This window comes from Populus trichocarpa, chromosome 1, assembly GCF_000002775.5.
Source record: "Populus trichocarpa isolate Nisqually-1 chromosome 1, P.trichocarpa_v4.1, whole genome shotgun sequence".
Classification (NCBI taxonomy): domain Eukaryota; kingdom Viridiplantae; phylum Streptophyta; class Magnoliopsida; order Malpighiales; family Salicaceae; genus Populus; species Populus trichocarpa.
The window spans coordinates 28,889,123-28,911,038 of NC_037285.2; the positions used below are offsets into that span (position 1 = coordinate 28,889,123).

The 21,916-nt window shown below is 33.7% G+C and overlaps 2 protein-coding genes across 4 annotated transcripts; both read left to right on the top strand.

Annotated features, from left to right (window-relative positions):
* The first annotated feature begins 7,254 nt into the window (after positions 1–7,254).
* On the top strand, positions 7,255–12,961 carry LOC7480120 (nonsense-mediated mRNA decay factor SMG7). Of its 3 annotated transcripts, XM_006369592.3 has the most exons (8): positions 7,255–7,440; positions 8,506–8,616; positions 8,747–9,334; positions 9,434–9,556; positions 9,774–10,006; positions 10,097–12,023; positions 12,123–12,259; positions 12,378–12,961. In XM_006369592.3, exons 2-6 carry the CDS (start codon positions 8,548–8,550, stop codon positions 12,000–12,002), a joined length of 2,919 nt encoding a protein of 972 aa, XP_006369654.1. In that variant the 5' UTR covers positions 7,255–7,440; positions 8,506–8,547; the 3' UTR covers positions 12,003–12,023; positions 12,123–12,259; positions 12,378–12,961. The 3 variants fall into 3 exon arrangements, with proteins under 3 accessions (XP_006369654.1, XP_006369655.1, XP_002298469.2); XM_006369593.3 differs by having other exon boundaries at positions 7,257–7,440; positions 10,097–12,259; XM_002298433.4 differs by having other exon boundaries at positions 7,270–7,440; positions 8,492–8,616; positions 10,097–12,259.
* Positions 12,962–18,415: 5,454 nt separating this feature from the next.
* Positions 18,416–21,715, top strand: LOC7480121 (non-specific phospholipase C2). Its single transcript, XM_002298434.4, has 5 exons — positions 18,416–19,061; positions 19,661–20,048; positions 20,254–20,473; positions 21,042–21,218; positions 21,307–21,715. The coding sequence occupies exons 1-5, from the start codon at positions 18,574–18,576 to the stop codon at positions 21,615–21,617; spliced, it is 1,584 nt and encodes a 527-aa protein (XP_002298470.1). The 5' UTR covers positions 18,416–18,573; the 3' UTR covers positions 21,618–21,715.
* The last annotated feature ends 201 nt before the right edge of the window (positions 21,716–21,916 follow it).

Below are 21,916 nucleotides of genomic sequence, written 5' to 3' on the forward strand. Positions count from 1 at the left end.
AAAAATCACCTAATAAGAATTTCTTTTTATCAAATAAAACCCTTTGACATAAGAATCGACCATTTATAACATAAATCAATGTTAATAATATTTTCTTTGTCTACACCGGAATCCAACAATCTTTTTTTTTTTCCTTTCAAATAGGGATTAAAAAATAACAAAATAAATTTTTATACAAAAATAAAATTGATAAAATATTGAGGTACCGAACATTTATAGTTTATAAAATATGAGAATCAAATTAAACCTTTTGTATTAACTTTGAAACCATCACTCATTTATGGTATTTTTTTTCTATTTTGGTTCTTAATCTTTCAATTTTATGATTAGCCGATAAATTTTATTCAATTATTCTTGAATTTGACAAAAATAAAAAAGATGCAATCACACAAAAAAAAAAAAATTAAGAATCAAACTGAAAATACAAATTTTTTTGCACAATTCATTTACAATATCGTGTAAAAGAATGAATAGTATAACCTTTCATATGTAAAATCCTACGCCTTTTAATTTTTTTTCTTGATATGTCTATATAAAAAATTATTTAATCATAATATTTTGTTTGTTTGTGTTATCTGTTATATTTTTTTATGGATTTATTTCATTAAAATTAACAATTACACACACAACATTTCAATAATTTCAACATGAATTTATAAGAATACCTCTTTGAATAAAAAAACAAAGTTCAAATGCATGGCACAAATAATTTTAATATATAGAACCAAATATATACAGGTTTGAATATTACCCGATGGTGGATGGGATGGAGATAATGAATCACATGACCATGATTTTATGACCGTCCGAGGTCAAAGATAAAACTATATTGACGGCTGTGATTAATTCAAACAGTGGCAAGAAAATTTCCTTGATGTGTCCATGGAGAGCAGAGATAGGGCGTGGAATCATGGTTGAGTAGGCGCTACGTTATTACCGATGCCTGTCCTAATCAAAGCGTGGACCGACTGTATAATCTCGCAGCCAGTCAGCGTCCGGCAAGTTCTTTGCTCACTCTCTTTCTCTGGCGCGTTCAAAACAACACTCGTGTTTTCTTCCTTGTTAAGGTTGCTTTCGGTATGAGATAGAAAAAAATAAAGAAAAAACATTGAGAAAATAAGTTTAAGAATGAAATGTTAAAGATTTAGAAAATATGAAATTAAAAAATTGGAATGACGTTTGGTAGTCATTGAGAGAATTATGAATAATGATAGACCGTGGCATAAATAAAATTAATTTTTATATTAAATGAAAGAGTTTAACCAGTAACTTCTCTTCAGGCTGGCCAATAACAATTAATTTTTTTGCGTGAGCAATTTCAATGTATAAGCATTAAAGCTAACTTCAGATTCGAGTAAATATTTTTTAAAATTATTGATTTTTTAGAAAAATTAATTTCTATATACACTGCCTTAAAAGAGATAGAACCTAAAGAGAAAAAAATATATATTGTAACTACTACGTCTCTTTCCATCTCATTCTCATCGTAAATTACCTTGAGAACGAAAAAATTAATAGAAAGTGTGTGCTTGGTATACAAGTGTTGGAGTTTAGGGCAAGGATGTCGAGTATCAATGCAACTTTGAAGTTTTTCTTTTTCTCAAAATAGAGGGTATTATTTTTTATGAACGTGGGTGTCAGAATAGCTTGCGCGTACCTCGACTAATTCTATAGGCATTGAAGTTAACGACCATGTAAACATCCAGTGACAATCATATCAGCAACTACATGGTTCGAACTTGAGATCACAGGAGAGCAAACCTCTTAATCCTAAGCTCTTACCACTAGGTCACCTACTAGATGGTTATTATTTTTATTATTATAGATGGAAGTTGTTGTCTTCTCTTTTCTAAGAAAAGGAGGCTTTGTTAAATCCATGATATTTGATGTATTGGTAGATATGGAATTTCAATTAAAGATAAATATTTTTTTGAAAAATAAATAAAAACAAAATGATTATACAACAACAACAACAACAACAACTTGTATTATTATTATTCGACTATATCTTAATATATAGTCAAGACAACAATATATATCTATGATTATAGTTAAATGATTATGTTATTTTAAGTATAGTAAATAGTCATCAATAATAATAAAAAGATAGAATGATATGTTTTAAATAGTATATTGTAACCAATCTATTTAATTTTACAATTTCCTCTATGAGATAAAAAAATAATAATTGAACAATAAAATATATATGATGTGTCATTGATAATAAATGAAAGATACTAACTTTGATTTTTTTCAATAAAAAAAATATTAACTTTAATTATACACGACACCACTAAATACATTTATTGTAAGCATGTGTTGTATATGAATTAATATTAGTGTTGCTTGTATTTTTCTTTAGCGATATCGGTCATTTTTCTTAAATAAATTACCAGAACACGTTAAAATTGATGAAAACATCTATGTTGAATTCATCAAATGATTTTTTTACAATATGATGGATCTACATTTATTACTTTTTATTTATTTGTTTCAAATTGCTCTCCAAAGAACTAACCAAGAAGATTAAAACTCATCATCCCTGAGCTCAGCCAAGTGCTAAGCCCAGTCGCCAGACCCACATGTGTTTAGGCTTAGCTAAACGCTGAGCGCAAACGCCTATGGGTCTGGTAAGTTGTGAGAGCCACCATTTATAGGTGCAACCAAACACTAAACCTACACGTCTATTGGTTTGGTGAGTTGTTAGACCCATCGTTCTTGAACATAGCCAAGCGCTAAGCCCAAACACCTCCTAATGAATTAAAAATATTTTATACTGATGAGATTGTAAATTAGAGATATTTTATCATAATATATCAGGCCAACATTTCCCCTACAAGGAAGAGAAGCACCTAAGGGGCTATAATAGAAGAAAAAAAAGATGATCGCGCCAAATCTTAAAAGCTTTTTTCTAGAAAGTACAATCGATTTCTCTTTAAACCAATACTAATTTAATCTTTTGAGAGTCTCCAAATATATAAAAGGGACCTTATATAGGTAACAACAATGATTTACCCGTGCTTTCACCAAGGAAGGGTGGGTCATATTACCAAAACCATGCTTCATCACTATCTTTATCACATTTCATTTAAAAAGTTTAGATAATTGCCTTGAATTTAATTGAATCTTGTAAATAAATAATAACTCACCTTATCATAATCAACACAAACATAGATAGTCATTGAATCCTGACAACTTTTAATTGAGTACAAGTAAGTTTATAATTATAACCTATTGGGATAAAGAAAAGTTAATTTAATTTTCCATTGTATTAGGAAAAAAGCTACAAGATAAGAGAGGACTGTAAAATTTGAAGAGAATGAAAGAAAAAATATAAAGTAAAACTCAATAATAAAAAAGGCAAGGCAAGAGTATAGATAACTAATAAGATGCTACTAGTTACTACCTGAGCATCACATATTTTATTTTTATTTATTTTCATTTTCCCTCCTATTTTTTTTAATGTTTTAATAAAGATCTAACATCTAATTGTTTTTAAATTGGATTTTTTTAATGCTTGTAGATAAATTTACATTATTATCATTATTTGTGTTACTGTGAGTTTTTTATTTGTTGTCAATTGTTCTTTCTTATAGAGGGTTTTCTTCTCTAGTTGTTAGAGTTTTTTTTTTCCTTTGAATAAAGATTTAGTGAGTATTTTCAAGGTTTTTGTTTTTTTGTAAAATTAGCACAGTAAACGTAAAAATTTAGTAGAATAGCACTGTTTCAAAAAGATATGGCAAAATAACACAGTTTGACATTTTCATGCTTTGGAAGTGCAATATTTAGGAAGTGTCGCTATTAAAAAGAGCGACAAGGTAGATGTCACAATTCTAAAGCATTACATTAATTAAAATTTAAATGCAGCCTAGATCAAGAGGACATACAAACCATACAACCTCTCTCTATCTCTTTAAAACCATATGTCGCCCCTTATAATCTCTTTAAAAAAATCCACCAAATCCTTTTATTTTGCCCTTAAAACAATAAAAATTGACCGTTCTTTTTGTTGTCGCCATCACTACCACCATCGCCGCCGCCGCCACCCCAACTTTTTTTCTACCCCTACAAGCAAGGTAAATATACTACATTGCTATAAATTTGTGTTTTGTTTGGTTGAAATAAAATAATTGCTTAGGTTGAATTTAAGGTTTATGGTGAATTTAGGGTTTGCTGAATTAATGTGAAATTAGTTAAAAACATCATTATTTAGAGTTAATTTGATATATTAAAACATGACAACAAGTCAAATTAATTATGAAATAATATTTTTAATTAATTATATGTTTTGTTTAATTGATGTTAAGTTGTTGAATTATGAATTTTATGTGTGTTGTTGAAATCAACTAGTAATATAATTAACTACGCTTTATGATTTAAGGTAAGAGAGCACGAATTTGATATTTTCTTTATAGGTTTACGAATTGTGTTATGTAAATGAGCATTTGGACTGACACCCCCTCCTTCTGAACGGAAAGGAGGTGGCATATGTCTTAAATGGATCGATGAGACATTTACAACACCATTAGCTGATGCTAATAAGGAGGTCTTATGAGGTTCAAAATCAATTATGAATTTAATGTGTTGATTATTTGTTAAGTTTGCATGAATTATTATGATAATTTTAATGTTTCATGTAGGTATGTGAGAACATGTATACTCTATATGTTTTGTAGTGTGTTATTTATTTACCTAATAGGGAGATATGTGTCCTTAATTTATCTGACTCTCCTTGATGGTTTTGATGTTATTCCTACATATAGCTGGAGATCTACTATCTTGGTATGCTTGTTCAAACATCTATGTATTGCATTCATGAAGTGGGTTAAATGGGTTGAGGGATGTTTGCTACTTTTATAGGTACGAAGCAAGAAATACTATTGTTACTTTAAGTTTTTTTATTGAATAACAATTATAATCGTGGGAACATCTTCATGTGTGTAGACCCCATATACCCTGATTGCCATCTATGACTGTCTAGACGAAAAGGGTTACACTTCATCTCCCACTCAGGTACAGGTACAATGATGTTATTTTGAAATTATATGCGTTTATATTGTGTAACCTTAACTTTAAAAAATACAATTAAACTAACATATTTTTAATGTTAGGTGGTGTTGATAAAGTGTTTTAAAATAATCCAACACATGTGTTGGTATTTTATCAGAGTGAGCTAAACACGCAACATGCTATTCATGTAATTTTTTTAATCATTCGTGTAGTAAAAATCATTACACTTCACTAAATTATTGTTGTTTAATATTTAAAAAATCAATATTCTACAGGTCATGTGAACACCTTACTCGAAGTAAAGATTGACGGTTACTCCAGTTGTTTGCACCGGTGGGATGGACATATGGACATCAGTGGTCCCGTTGATTTTTTTTAGAGGGTCGAGCTACATTGTCCAGATCGGGTAATGTGACAGTTCGATAACAAACAACACATTCCAGTCAACATCGACATGAGTTATACAATGCACACAGTAACTCGTCGGGGTAAAAAATAATGATCATGATTGGTTAAGTCGGCATGAAGCATAAGTTTCACAATGGGATGCACAGAGAAATGTGATATTTGTAGAGATGCATCACGTAATTACAGACGAGGAGTATATTATTTGGTACATGAGTATCACACGTCGAGTCATTACTCTAGATCCCATAAAGGTTCCTCCACCTAAACACATGTAGTATGAGCAACATGCCCAACGAATTCAAAATCTCGTAAGTAATAAAATCTTTTCATAATTATAAAATGCTAAACATTGGGTTCTATGTATTAATCTTTTAATTTAACATTAATGTCTTATTAATATGAGGTTGGTTTCATGTTACGGGAGGGGCGAGAGGTCGCATCTTATCTTCATAATATTGATTAATAAAGTGAAATTCACATTGTTGCATCTCGGTGGTTAAATGTTTGCCATATTGGACTTGATGTATTTGGAGAGAGGTTAATTCTTGATGATGACATTGTAGAGGACGAGGCCACTCAGGCATGTGGAAAAGCTAGATTTAGTCGTGTTGCTGATAAGCCCGGATCGTCTAGTAGACGACGTAGATGCAAATAAATAAATGAGTTAAGTTTATATATTTTGAGATTACTTGAATATTGTATTATTGAATTATTCTTGATTCATTTAAAATGTATATATGTTTTTTTTCCCATTATTGGAGCTACTTTGTGATTATAAAATCTGAGAATTTGTTGAGTTTAGTTATAATTTGTTCATTGGGGTTATTGTGTGTTTTTGCAGGTAAAAAATTTTGGGTATACTTTCTATATAGGAAAAGCTTTGTCTAAAATTTATCAAAATTATAAATTTTTTAACTCTCTAAAAATCATAAAGTAAATTAAATTTCAGAATAACAGAAACTATGATTTTATAAACTTTTGCACAGTCTCAAAACACCAAAATTTTCTAGAACTAGACAGTAGCCAAAACGGTATGATCATTTTTACTATTGCCTAATCGTTTTCTAAAATATCTAGCCGTTTTTAAAAACAGTTATCAAATTGATGTAGCAATTAAGAATAATTACATTTAATTAAATGTAATGATTAAGAACAATAACATCTTAAACTGTATTATTTTGTCATTTTTTTTTTATCCAATGTTACTTAGCCATTTATTTTTATTTTATATACTAATTACCCAATTTAAACTATTTTCAATTGAATGAAGATTTAGATATTTTGACGGATATGGATTTTTCATTCAGAGAAGCTTAATAATGTTTGTTTATTCCTCGTTAATTCACGATGACTTCAACTCATATGCGATCACATGTTGCTACAAATTCCCATAAAAGCAGCTTAAATTTAAAAGTTTTAAGGAGTTTAGTTTTATCAAAGCCAATGAAATAATCGTTTGGTGCTTGAAAAGTCTAGTTTTCACTGTTCATTCTCTCAATATCCTTTTCATATATATATATATATTCAATTAATTCTTTTGTTATTTTTGCACAATTCTAATGTAAAAACAGTGATATATTTATGTCTTTTTTATATTAATGAAATATTATTTTACATTCTAAAAAAACAGTAATAGGAGAGTGAGATAAACTCGGGTGGCACGGAGCGTGAAGATTGATGATGATCAGAAAATTAATTAAGAATAATAACACCAGATAATAAGACTTAAAAATCCGATTCGTCAATAGTGAACAAAACGGTGGCGTTTCAAGGAATAGCAAGCCGCCTGAAAGAAAAAAGCAAAAAAAGAAAGAGAGAGAAAGAAATAGAAAGGAATTGAAAACGCATAGAATTTGTAGCCTCATCATCTCCTCCTTTTACCTAAACACATCCCCCCCCCCCCCCCTCTTTCTCCAGCGAACCATCACCAAACAAACCCTAACTGAAAATCAAATTCCACTCATCGATGCTTTGATCAGACGAAGAAGAAATTCTCTTTCCGTCTCAGATCTGATTGTTCTGGTATGCTTTGTTCTTATACCCTCTCTCTATTTCTTGGAATCTGTGGTTTCTAACCGATTGATTTTCATGTGTTTTTATTGCTTTGATCATCCACTCTTTGCAGATCGGTTAGTAGTTGTGTTTTATTTCTTCTTTTTCTTATTCTTTTTTTTTTCTTGCTTCTGGAACGCGTTATTTTTTTTACTCGTTTATGGATTTGATATTTTTTTTTAAAGAAATTCAGTCTCTGTTTGGCTGCTGAGGATATTGAGGAAACCTTGCAAGGAAAAGAAATTTTAGAACCATATGATTTTTTCTTATCTTTTTTCTTTTAATTAATTTTTAGAATCTGAAATAAACTGAACTGTAACGTTCTCTCTCTCTCCCCTTCTAAATTTTAATTTTACTGCTCTCTGCGGACAAGGAAAATTTGAGATAGCCAGTTTTCTTTTCTTTTCTTTGTTATTTTTTTGTCAGTAACCAAGCTGGAGAGTTTGTGCAAAATTACGGAGAATGACTCTTGACTTCATACTTTTTTTTTCCTTAAATTTATTGATATGTATTTAGGTAGTCGACTGAGAAGTAAGGCATATGATTTATTTTAAGTTTTATTGATATGCGTTAAGGTAGTTGATTAGTTTATGAGGTTTCAATTTTAATGGATTGCCAGTCATATTATAACAATGAAATCAAATATTTGTCTTAGTGAGTTGTGGTTGTGCTGTGCAAGACCATGAGAAGGACATGAAATCTTAATGTTTGGCTTAGTTGGTCTTGATCGGTTTCTTCTAGTTTTGTCTTGAATGTTGACTGGTGTTTTAAATGCCCTAATGAGGGGGAAGTGAATTTATTGTAGAGTGTGGAAGGCCTGTGGTGTTGTATATAAAAATGGGAATCTTTGTAATGAAACCTTAAAGATTGAATCTGATGTCGGATGAAGGTGACTTATTTTAGTTGTTTTCAAATGCTTTTTTTTTTTATTCTCCGTTTCCATTCCATGCTTCTCATTTATTTCTATAAATTCTGAATTTCTCTCTATATTGTTGCTAAGATGTTCTAATTATTTTTCCAGTTTTTTCCCTGCAGATTGAGTGCAATTTCAAAGAAGGCAAATACATTTGATGGATAATGATTGTGCAGATGGATAAAATGTCTGCTCCTTCATCACGGGAGCGAGCCCAACGCCTGTATGAGAAGGTATTTCCTTTTCTTCTTCTACAAACTCAGCCCTTTCCTTGTTATCTAAAACCCAAAACAAGGATCTTCCCTCTCCCCTTTTCTCTAGAGTGAAGCAATCATGGCTTATTTCTATTTGCTTCTTGCACAGAACCTTGAGTTGGAGAATAAGCGCCGGAGGTCAGCTCAGGCTCGAGTTCCATCTGATCCCAATTCATGGCAACAGATGCGTGAGAACTATGAAGCGATAATTCTTGAGGACCATGGTTTTTCTGAGCAGCACAATATAGAATATTCTCTGTGGCAATTGCATTATAGGCGCATAGAGGAACTAAGATCTCACTATAGTGCTGTTTTAGCTTCTACTGGCTCAAATGCACCTCCAGGTCCGAAAGTTCCTGCACGACCTGATCGAATCAACAAGATAAGGCTTCAATTTAAAACATTCCTTTCAGAAGCAACTGGATTTTATCACGATCTGATTCTGAAGATCAGAGCAAAGTATGGGCTTCCTCTGGGTTATTTTTCTGAGGATTCAGATAATCGAGCTGTTACGGAGACTGATGCTAAGAAAGGTTTGGTCTCTTGTCACCGTTGTTTGATATACTTGGGTGACCTGGCTAGGTATAAAGGACTATATGGGGATGGTGACTCCAAAACTCGTGAGTATGCAGCAGCTTCAAGTTACTACTTGCAAGCTGCATCTCTGTGGCCATCAAGCGGGAACCCCCATCACCAGGTTTGGCCTCAATAGCACATACAATCACAGTTCTTTTTTGTTTTGTATTTTTTATGGTGATCCTGATCTGCTGTTTGACAAGAGCTTTAATCTTTGCAGCTTGCCATTTTGGCTTCCTATTCAGGGGATGAGTTGGTGGCTGTGTATCGCTATTTTAGGAGTCTGGCAGTGGATAATCCCTTTGCAACTGCAAGAGATAACTTGATTGTTGCTTTTGAGAAGGTATCTTTTTTATTGTGATCTGCTGTTTTTATTTGCCTCATCTTAAAACTTGATTAGCAAATTCTGAGTATGGAGATGTAGCTTGACTTGTGTCCTGAAGGCTAAGTGTTCTGCTAAAGCTAAAAGATGCACAGATTGATTGTTTAGTCATCTACATGCAAAGTTTAACCTTTTATTATTTCTGTTCAAGTTAAGGTCATCTTTTGTGTATTGGCAGAATCGTCTGAGCTACTCTCAGCTGCTTGGGGATGCGAAAGTCTCTGGTGTAAAGGATTCACCTGTGCGCTTGACTGGCAAAGGTAGAGGGAAGAGAGAAGCAAACCCTGCATCTAAGGATATGAAACTGGAAGCAGGTGCTGTCAAGGAAAAGACATCTAGTATTCGTGAGATTCACAAGTCCTTCTGTGTTCGGTTTGTCCGACTGAATGGCATTCTTTTTACACGCACTAGGTATTTTACCTTGAAGTTTTCTTAATTTAATAGATTGTTAGCCTACTTCTGATGACTAATTTTCCTAGCGTCACTTTTTTCTTGGTCCAGCTTGGAGACATTTTCGGAAGTTCTGGCACTGGTTAGCATTGGATTCTCAGAGCTTGTTTCTTCTGGACCAGAAGAGGAGCTTAATTTTGGTGCAGATGCTTCTGAAAATGGACTTTTCATTGTTCGCCTCATCTCCATTCTTATATTTACTGTTCACCATGTGAAGAAGGAGGCTGAAGGTCAGACATATGCAGAAATCGTGCAGCGTGCTGTTCTGCTTCAGAATGCCTTTACTGCTGTTTTTGAGTTCATGGGACACATATTAGATAGGTGTGCACAGCTTCATGATCCCTCCTCAAGTTACCTATTACCTGGCATTATGGTTTTTGTAGAATGGTTGGCTTGTTGTCCTGACATAGCATCAGGCAGTGACATAGATGAGAAACAGTCAGCTGTAAGATTGAACTTTTGGAATCACTGCATATCATTTTTGAACAAGATTGTTTCATGTTGCTCAATGTCTCTTGATGACAATGAAGACGAGACATGCTTCTTTAACATGAGCCGTTATGAAGAAGGAGAAACAGAAAACCGGCTTGCTTTGTGGGAAGACTTTGAGTTGAGAGGGTTTTCACCACTTCTTCCTGCACATACTATTTTAGACTTTTCAAGGAAGCACTTGTTTGGAAGCGATGGCAGTAAGGAAAAAATAGCTCGTGCTAAAAGGATTCTAGCAGCAGGGAAGGCCTTAGCAAATATGGTTAGGGTCGATCAGCAAACAATATATTTTGATTCAAAGATGAAAAAATTTGTTATTGGTGCTGAGCCTCAAATTTCAGATGATGGGTTGTTGATAGCTGCTGATGTGATTCAAGAAATGCAGCCTGAAGAAACAATGAATTTGGTAGCTTTGCAGCCTAATCCACACCCATACACTGAAGGTGAAGAGGAAGATGAAGTGATTGTTTTCAAGCCAGTAGTGACTGAGAAGCGAAATGATGTGCTTAGTCCAAAATGGGCCCCTCATGAAGGTCTAAAACCTAGTCGAAATGCAGCAGATGATTTGCACTTTTATGGCAGTTCTGTTTCAGCTCCTCTTGATAATCTTCGGCAGCAGGCTGCTTTTGATGCAGGTTCTCAGATATCTGTATCTCATGGTACTATTGTCCCTCAGCCTCTCCAACATATCCAGCCACATACTTCAAAGTGGTTAGTTGAAGAAGCTGCTTCTCTTGCCAATGGCTTGAAAGGTGTCAGGTTCATGGAAAATGGACATGTCATGGAACATGAGATGCAGAAAGATTTAGGCATGGCCTATCAAGCTGTTCGTCCAGTTTCTGTCCAACAATCTTTGAATGTAAATACTGGTATGTTTTATGGTCAGACAAAAGTGGCAGAAACTGCTGTTCCATCAAAGGTTGATACTTATGCTCCTTCTGGAGTTATTGCTGAAAGTTTGGCTGTGAAGACATCGGCAGCTTTGCCACCAGGTTTGAGAAAAAGTCCAGTTAGCCGACCTCTAAGGCACCTTGGGCCTCCCCCAGGTTTTAATTCTGTTCCTCCTAAGCAAGCGAGTGAACCAGTTTCTGGTTCAGTTTTGATGGCTGAGAATCCACTACAGGATGATTATAGCTGGTTGGATGGCTATCAGCTGCCATCATCAGCAAAAGTCTCTGGACTCAATGGTTCTGCTAATGTCACTTCTCATGCAGCACCACAGTATTCGAGTAACAGCAGTGGCTTGAGTGGGACAGCCAGCTTTCCCTTCCCTGGGAAACAGGTACCGCCAGTGCAAACCCAAGCAGAGAAACAGAAAGGCTGGCAGAACTATCTGGGTTTTGAGCATCAACGGGTACAGCAAGAACACCAGCTGCAGCAACAACTCATTAATGGAAACCAGCAGTTTTCTCCAATTCCTGAGCAATATCATGGACAGTCCATCTGGGGTGGTCGTTATATTGTGTGAATCAGCATGGAAGCATAGATGGTAAGATTGTGGCTTATACACCGCATCTCACCCATCATTGGTGTGTAAGCTCTCTTATTGAATGTTGTCCTGATCTCACAAAATTCCTTTTATCTTGAGGTTTTGAGAATGATTTCGGCGAATGTACTGCATCCTTTTGCTACCAAATACAAACTCCAACTTAGCAGCCTTGTCAACTTTAAAATTTAACTTTTTGTTGGAGAGAGCCTCCTTTGCGGGCACTTGCTATTGAACAGGTAAGTATCTATCTACTTTTTCGCTGACTAGATTATTCAACTAGCACTTGTTCGATTTGGTTAAGTAGTGCATTTATGTGCTGTATATTGCATGCACTGATTACTATCTCAAAAACAGATTTCACGGAGCTCTCCTGCATGGAGAAGACAAGTATTGCAACATCCTGATGATGTGAAATTTGTAAGAAGTAAATGCCTGGTCTGGTTACTTGGGTTGGAGATAGAACATGTTAATAAGAGCAACTGTTGGTTTTGGGCTTATATTCGGAGGAGTTGGTGGAATAAAGATATGGTGTACTCACCATCCTACTAAACTTTCGTTCTGCTCTCCGTTTTCTGGATTGCTGGTATAGTCTCAGTCTACAGTGATATGTTATAGCTTGCTCAACCAGTTCTGTGCCAGATAACTTCAGAGCTCTAGTTGGGAGAGTGCCAGGGAATGATATCAGCGTCAGAAGCTGGAGAGTAGCATGTTGATATTATCAGAAGTTCTTTATATGGATGATTGGAAGTCTCATGTGCATGGTCTTAAGAGTCCATAGATGGAAAGACTTTTTTTTTTTTTTAATTGTATGATGTTATTTACGGGTTACAAGTGACCTGGTTCAGACCCTAATTTCCAGGAATAAGTCATTGAACGGTGTCCTTTCTATGTCAAAGACACTATTATGTTTGGAGTAATGCTTTTTATTTTTTATGTTATATGTTTGTTAAGCCGCTAGTTTTTTATTTGTATATGTATGGATGCTTGTCGGGCCAATTACGTGTTGGGCTTCACTTACAGGTTTGCTGATTCAAGTCTGCACCATGGCTTGTGCACCCATTCTACGCCTCACTGGCCTGGGAGTGTTATTTATTAAGCCGAAATGTGCTAATACGTGCTCCGTTTGAAGTTTACATGCTGCTGCTTCATTAGCTTAGGATCAACGAGCATTGTATGTGCTACTTTAAGCCGGACACTAGAAATGGATTCTCGATCGGTGGATTATTCTTCTCATCTCACTGTGGAATGTGATGATGAATTGGGGTTTTTTTGACTACCTCTTGGCTGTGACAGCATTGCTCTTGATATTACTTGCCAGTTGCCATTGTTTGGCAGTGACAATTACTGTGCCGGCATAATTAATAGAGAATAAACGATCCTGCATGCTTAATTATTATTACAATAACTCCCAGCTAACTAACCAAGAACTCTTCTCCTCTTTTGTTTTTCTTAGAAAAAAAACTTTGGCCCTGAGAAGGAGGTAATGTGACAAATTAAAGGGGGTTTTTTCATATTTTGTTAGGATGATGTTGCCATCGCGAGTTCAAAATTATCGTGAGACGGAGAGAAAGAAACGATGAAATGTTCTAAAAAAGGGGGTCAGGTTTTAGATCAAGTGAAGCCGAGCTACCCAAGTTGATTTTTGTGTGGACAGAAGACTCAATTTGTCAACCCAAGCGGCTAATTAACTACAATCTTTTGAGAAATGAAAGGTGAGGACTAGGGAAATCAAACCTTCTCGGTGAAAATAAAAATAAAGAGAGTTCGAGGAAACTGTCCAGAACCTAACTTGGTTGATTGATGGAAAAGAAATCACACCATGTTTCCCAGAGCGGGACCATGGAGTTTTGTTTAATTAAAAGATGATGAAGAGGAGTGATTTACCGACATCTTATCGGAGTCTTTTTCTAGGTCACAATCAGAAGACCTTTGCAGGATTCACATTTGCAGTAGTCGAACTCAACACGCCGGGCAAGGAGTCGGTGCGTTTGTCATTGCATCGATTTTTCATTTCGTGTACATGATTGTTAGCCCTTGGCAGCTACCCCGGATCTCGGTACATTATTTTTATTTAAAATTATTTTAATATGTCATCCTAAAAATTAAAATTTTAAAAATAACAAAATATTATTTTAATATATTTTTAAATAAAAAATATTTTTTAAAAATAATTACTACCATACTACTAACACCCTGAATCACTACTAACACCCTGAATCACTGCTAAATAAGGTAGTTTTTATGTTGATAAGATCATCTCAAAATGTTGTTCATAATAACATGGATAGTCTCTTCAATTTTTTTGTGTTAGAATTTGAAAGATAAGAAACAATGTCTGAAGAAATAAAAAATGAAGGTCTAAAAATAGCTTCCCTCCCTTCAATTAACTTTCTTTAGTTCACAAAGTATAACCATTATAGATTCCATTTCCTTAATTGTTTTTCATTTTTTTTATATTTCTCATTAATAAATTTAATCTCTCTATAATAAGTATCATTAATAAGCATTTATTTTGGCTGTACATATATAACTTTTTATTATGTTTTTTAGTTTTTTTTTCTATTTTAAGTGAATAGTTTTTCTAGTTTATTTTTTCTAATCGATATTATTATAGTTTTGTAGGTTTTTTTTATATAAAAAGTTGTGATAGTTTTTTAGCAAGTGAAAACTATGATGAATAAAAATTATGTATTCTGAATCCCCTCAGAATTATGATGTTTTTGATATTAGAGGGTTTTGACTCGTAACAAATTTTTTTATCATTCATTTTTGTCTGTGTCACTTGATATTAGAGTCCAAGTATTCTAGAGGTTACTTGCTTGTTGCGTACTGCTAGACAACCATGTTGCATTATACAACATGCTTGTGTATGAAGAGGTGAGGTGGTTCTTCCTAGAAAAAAATTGTTTATAAACTAGTGTATTATTTCTATTTATATTAGTTGTTGTTATTAGAAATTTAATAATGATGGTGAGATCCATAATGAGATAACCTGTACAAAGATGTTATGTTAGAGATCTATAATGGAACGACCCATACAAATCAAGGTTGTCAATTCCGTTTCGTTTCGTCTGGAATGACCGAAACATTCATACTAATTCAAAAAACAGAACAAAACGGAACAATTTTCATTTCATTTTAAATCTCGGTCCGTTCTGGATTTTTTGGCTAAAATTCAGCCGGAATGTTCTGGTTTTATTCCACATGTTCCGTTCCGGTCTTAAAAAGCCATTGAATCAAATTAAACTTGGTTCAATTTAATTAATTAAACCACCCAAGTATAAAAAACTCTTTTTCATTACTATTTTCAATAACAATGATATTAATTTTTTAAAATTAGATTTTTCACTAATATATATGGTTTATATTCATGTTGCTTTTTTCATGTTTATACTTTGTAAGAATTTGAGCAAAATAAGAGATACTTTAGATTCCATTAGCCTTGATAATATTGATCTCATTTTATATTTAAAATATTTGTATTAAAACATTTACTTTCATAATATTTTGATATTTTGTTTAAATTAAATTACTTTAAGTTAAAGATCTATTTAATCTTGACTATTTAGAAATATTTTAAATTTTGAAATTATATTTGTTTGACATTGTGTTTGTATTACATAATTTATAATTAATTTATCTTGAATTTGAATTATGTTTATTGAATATATATGTGTGTGTGTGTGTGTGTGTGTGAACAGTACAACCCCGAAACACTCCAAAACTGAAACATTCCATTCCAATTAAAAAAACGAAACACCTACCGAAACGGAATTGATAACCTTGATACAAATATGTTGTGTTAGGTGCTCTTGTTGAGGTGGTCCACACAAAGAAGTTAAAGGATCTATGAAGAGGTTGCTTACACATAAAATAATGTTCTTGATAAATGAATTTTTTTGACTGAAGACTAAACTCAAGGATGAGTTCTTTTCAACTCGAAGAGACTAGTACATGAGTTTTTTTAAGAAAAATAAATATTTTTATTAGTTAATTTTATTTTTCTCTATTTTTATTCTTTTATTTTGTATTATCATGCTTCTAGTTTATTTTTTTTATTTGAAGGGAATGATTTTTCTAGTTTATTTTTTCTATTTAGTATAGCTTAAGTTTTTTTATTTTTTATTTCTATATAAATGATTATAATAAACTTTTGATAAGTGGAGATTACAATGAGTAAAACTAAATATTTTAAATGTTTATCTATAATTATAATATTTTTAATATTTAAAAGTTTTGAGTTGTAACAAATTTTTTCATCACGGCTTTCTATCTACATGAAAGTGGGAAAAGAGAACGTACAAAAAGAGAGATTATTTTTCATCTATTAGAGAATGTTTGGTTGTGTTTAAATTTTTTGTCTAATTTGAATATGAATATCCGACTCCACAATGAAAGTCAACCTTTCCAGGCGCCCAAATTGCAGGAAAAAACGAATCCTCATTTACATGGCAAGGAGGATGGAGAAGAGGCAACAGCTAGCATTTTTAATTAGATTATTAGTTTTCTAGTATTAGAATTAAGATTGCTGTTATTTTTTAAAGTGTTTTTTATTTAAAAATATATTAAATAATTTTTTAATTTTTAAAAAATTATTTTTTACATCAGCGTATTAAAATGATCTAAAAACATTAAAATATATTAATTTAAAATAAAAAAATAAAATATTTTTTATTTTTTTAAATATTTTTTAAATACAAAAACAAACTCCTAAATCAATTCACGTGATAGATTTGCATATCCTTCTTTCTGAATTATCATAAATTCCAGAGTCCTTTTCCATTTATTTATATAAAAAAGAATATTAAATTCTTTTTCTCTCACAAGGTCTCATATGTCAATGTCAGTGAAACGTTCCAGAGCGGATTATATGTACGCCTTGTATTATTGTGACAAATATCCTAAAAGTGAAGGGACGTTTTAACAGTGTTTTTCCTGTATTATCGGTTTTTTCTATTTTAGATTAAAGTTAGATTACTAAAATGCTTTTTAATCCAAAACAATATAAGGAAAATTATGTCTTTTCATGTTGGTTTTGTTTTGTTTTGTTTTTTTATCGAGAATATTATTGTATTTTATCATAATAAAATAATATTAGATTTTAAAAAATTATTGACACAGCATTGTACGTGCTAGCACGTGGGAGACACGAGTGCACTTTAGGCGGCGCCTCGATGGTTAAACTTGACCATTCGACGTGCAGTTAGATGTGTAACTGCGTCATTTTTCAAGTAGTGTAGCACGTGTCATCAACGAGTTGGTGGTTTGTATTAGCAGCCCTTTTTTTTTTCTCTATCATTCCTAAAAAATTACTAATTAGTCTTCTTTGTTTTTTTTAGTATATATGATTTGGTTCCTTTTCTTTTGATATTTTATTTTTGTCATGACTCTTTAACAAGAGTTTTGTTTTCTTTCAATTTAGTTCTTCAATTTTAATTTGTAATAAATTAATACTTTTCAATTCGATCCTTATTCTTTTAATTTGGTATTTTCTTTACTTGTCCCTTTTATATAAGTTTATTTTTTCAATTTCACCCTTCGATTCAAGTTTATTTTGTGTTATTTGTTTTAAAATTTGGTCCTCAATTTTTTTTGCTGGAGTTATTTTTCTCTTCAATTTAACTCTCCAAACAAAAATTTGTGTCCCTTTTTCTTTTAATTTCTTTTTTTCATCCTTTGCATTTTTGTATAGGTGTTTTTTTATTTTTGATTTAGTACTTCAATTTTAATTTTTCATATATTTCTGTTTTTTATTTAGTCTTTATTTTTTTGGATTTTTTTTCCTTAACTCTTCTATAAAATTTTTATTGGTTTTTAATCTCACATTTCAAACCAAGTTTATATTTGTGTTATTGTTTTTTCAAGTTTTCCTCATTCTTTTATTTATTTTTATTTATTTAGTTATTTTTCTTTTCATTTTAACCCTCCAATCAAAAAAATTTAATTGCCCTCTATTTTTTTTATTATAATTTTCCCCTCATTATTTTAATCATTATTTTTTTATTTTAGATCTTTTTGTGTAGTTAATTGTTTTCCCCTTATGTTCTTTATTATTTGTTGACTTGACCTAATTTTCTTATCTTTTTTTATCCAATTTCATGCTCTCATTTTTTTTTTCTCAAGGTATCATAATATTTTTTTAAATTAATTTGTTTGGTTAATATCACTTTTTTTTATTTAATTAAAATAAAATCAATTTATTAATCTCAAGTCAATATTATAACTCAAATTATTAATATTGTTTTTTTTTGAAAGAAAATTCAGACCCGCTCGTGACTAGTTAGTACTGGGTACTCTTGGCGTGAAAACACCAACTTTAATGCATCCAGTCAATTTCTATGCCTCACAAGAATCAAAATGGGAAATATCTTTGTCAAAAGAGGATTGGGCACATGGCAAAAAAGACAAGCAACGCCCACTGCATCTAACTCAACACAACAAGCTACCATTAAGAAGAGCACAATGGCACGGGCTGGATCACAGAAGTTGTCAAAACAGCCATTACCAAAAGCTTCCTCTCCCTTTCTCTCCTCTACTGATCTATCTCCAAATGCAACAAAACATGTCCGCAAAAAGACCACCTAAACTAGCCCCTTCCATCTTCCTCTTCCTCCTTGTACTCCTCCATGACCAAATCCATGCAAGCCCAATAAAAAGTGTTGTGGTATTAGTGATGGAAAATCGTTCTTTTGATCACATGCTAGGTTGGATGAAGAAAATCAACCCTGAAATCAATGGTGTTGATGGCACTCAGTGGAATCCACTGAACATAACGGATCCAAATTCACCAAAATTCTTCTTCAATAACCAAGCTCAGTATGTTGACCCTGATCCTGGCCACTCTTTTCAAGCAATAAGGGAGCAGATATTTGGGTCTGAAGACACGTCCAAGAATCCTCCTCCCATGAACGGCTTTGCTCAACAGGCTTTCTCTATGGACCCATCAACCAACATGTCCCGGGATGTGATGAACGGATTCGAGCCTGATATGCTAGCTGTTTACAGGGCACTTGTATCGGAATTTGCTGTCTTTGACAGGTACAGCCATTCCTTTTTGTCTGTCCAAATTTAACTAAGCTACGTACTAACTAACGATTCCATTTTTTTTCAAACTAAACACTGATTTTCACTCTATCCACAATCATATAGAATGGATATATAATCCAATAATGTCATGATTAATCTCAGGACTGTACCAATGGCATATTCTAGATGGGATTTAACCATAAGAAAAAGCAGAGAGAAAAAAGATAGCTCAACGGATGATTAATTTTCGTCTCCAAAGCCACCTTCATCTTCTCTTTAGTTCTTACACATGCCATGTTGCAGTTAGTAGGAAACCGATTTTTCTTTCTTTCTTTTGTATAAAAAAAGGGAAAGATTTTTTTATTTTAATTATAGAAATCTATGTTGCTTAAGGGGCCTTTTGTCTGTAACCCTCCATATACTGGAAGGAGAACGTTCCTATAGCCAGTCTATCTATTCATCTACCTATATAATTTTTGAGGAAAAAAAAAAAACTGAAAGTATTAAATTAATTTTGTCGACTATGAAATACCCACTTAACTATAATTTTGCAAGTACATGTAAAAGCACATGCAATGTCCAATTAACAACAACCATTCTGGTACTGGCAGGTGGTTTGCTTCGGTTCCATCATCTACACAACCCAACCGGCTATTTGTGCATTCAGGCACATCTGCCGGAGCCACCAGCAACATCCCGGCAATGCTCGCTAAGGGGTACCCTCAAAGAACAATTTTCGAAAACCTTGACGATGCTGGAATATCTTGGGGAATATACTACCAGAACATCCCGGCCACATTGTTTTATAGGAACCTAAGGAAGGTCAAGTACACTTCTAGATTCCATCCTTATGACTCGTCGTTTAAGAAGGATGCGGGAAAAGGCAAGCTTCCTGGTTATGTTGTGATTGAGCAGCGGTACACGGACTTGAAGACAGCCCCTGCCAACGATGATCATCCTTCCCATGATGTTTATCGAGGGCAAATGTTTGTCAAAGAGGTGCTCGCCATTTTTTGTTTTACATATATTTTGGACAGTCATTCACGTGCATGTAGGTGGTTCTATCAGTCTTCTACGTTTTTTTTATTTTTACAAGAGCACCGTTGTTGAGATTGTCCGAGTTTTTTTCCTTAAACATATGTCTTCTCCATCCCCCCTACCCTCTCAATCGCAAGAAACATTTTTGTAATTCTGGATATTGCAGGTGTACGAGACACTAAGGGCAAGTCCACAATGGAATGAGACACTGTTAGTAATCACATACGACGAGCATGGTGGGTTCTACGATCACGTGGCTACACCTGTAATTGGGGTCCCTAGTCCGGACGGGATTGTGGGACCAGCGCCTTTTTTTTTCAAGTTCGATAGACTCGGGGTTAGAGTTCCCTCTATCATGGTCTCCCCGTGGATAGAGAAGGGCACCGGTAAGTAGCACATCACTTTCAGAGGGAATTCCGGCATATATAAATATCCAAGAATATTACTTGCTCTGTGGGCATTGATTCATAGCATTATCATATACGATTAAGGGCTAGCTTTAACTTAAATGTCACCCAGCCATACCTTCACGACTAACTGTTAGATTATGTGCAAAATAAACTAGCCTGTTTTACAGAGCTTTTTCATAGAAAAAGAGAAAAAGGTGACCACCTGCTTCTTTTTGTGTTTTTCGCACTCGCCCATTGTCAGTGCGTGAAATGAAATTCTCGTGGATGACAACCAGGCTAGCGAAAAAGTGACAAATACCAATTTCTCACTTCCCTTCTTTTCATCGACCAACGTACATGTCTTAATGTGAGGAGATTAATTATGTCTGGAGAATCAAGATCTCGTGCGTGATTTTCTCAAATGGAAGGCAAGGAAAATTGTCGATGTATAGCATCATCGTGTAATCATTTTGCTGATAATTGACTGCAGGAGTGTTGATCTATCATGCTGGAAATGAGAAATTAACTAAAAATTGATGGATGTTACTTTGTCATGGTGGTGCAGTTGTCCACGGACCCAATGGGTCACCATTTCCAACGTCAGAATACGAGCACTCATCCATTCCTGCGACGGTGAAGAAGCTCTTCAACATGACCACTTTCTTGACAAAGAGGGATGAATGGGCGGGTACCTTTGAAGGCATCGTACAGACTCGGACTGAGCCTAGAACTGATTGCCCAGGTTAGCCACCTTAACTCGTTTTCCAGGCTTGGAATACGTGAGCTTTTTGCTAACGATTGTTCTTGTTCTCATCCCCTCTCCTGAATAGAGCAACTACCGATTCCAACTCGGATCAGGAAGAGTGAGCCCAATGAAGATGCCAAGCTTACCGAATTTCAGCAGGAGCTACTACAGCTTGCAGCTGTGCTAAAAGGAGAGGATACTTTGACGAGTTACCTTGAAAAGATAGGGAAGGAAATGACAGTCAAGCAAGGGAATGATTACATGGAGGATGCAGTGAAACGATTCTTGGAAGCAGGCCTTCATGCTACGAGGATGGGAGTCGATGAAGAACAAATTGTTCAAATGAGGCCCTCCCTCACTACAAGAACATCCAAACCAACAACCAATCAACCATGATGATCTTTGTTACATGCTCAGCAACATTAGCAATTGTATACACAGAAAAAAAACATAAATAATTGTGAAACAAATAAAGGTTTCTCCATTTCTTGCTATACCGATACTGTTTTATAATGAAATCAAGCTCAGTAATACTACAAGATCACAGAAACAAAAATCCATTACCCTAATACATCCAGAAACATTTTAATGGATGTCGACAAATTAACAAAACACAATTGCATAGCAATATTCCAGGGCTCATGCATCGAGAGCTAATGCTTGCAGAACAAGAGCTCCATGAAGTTCACTTAAAA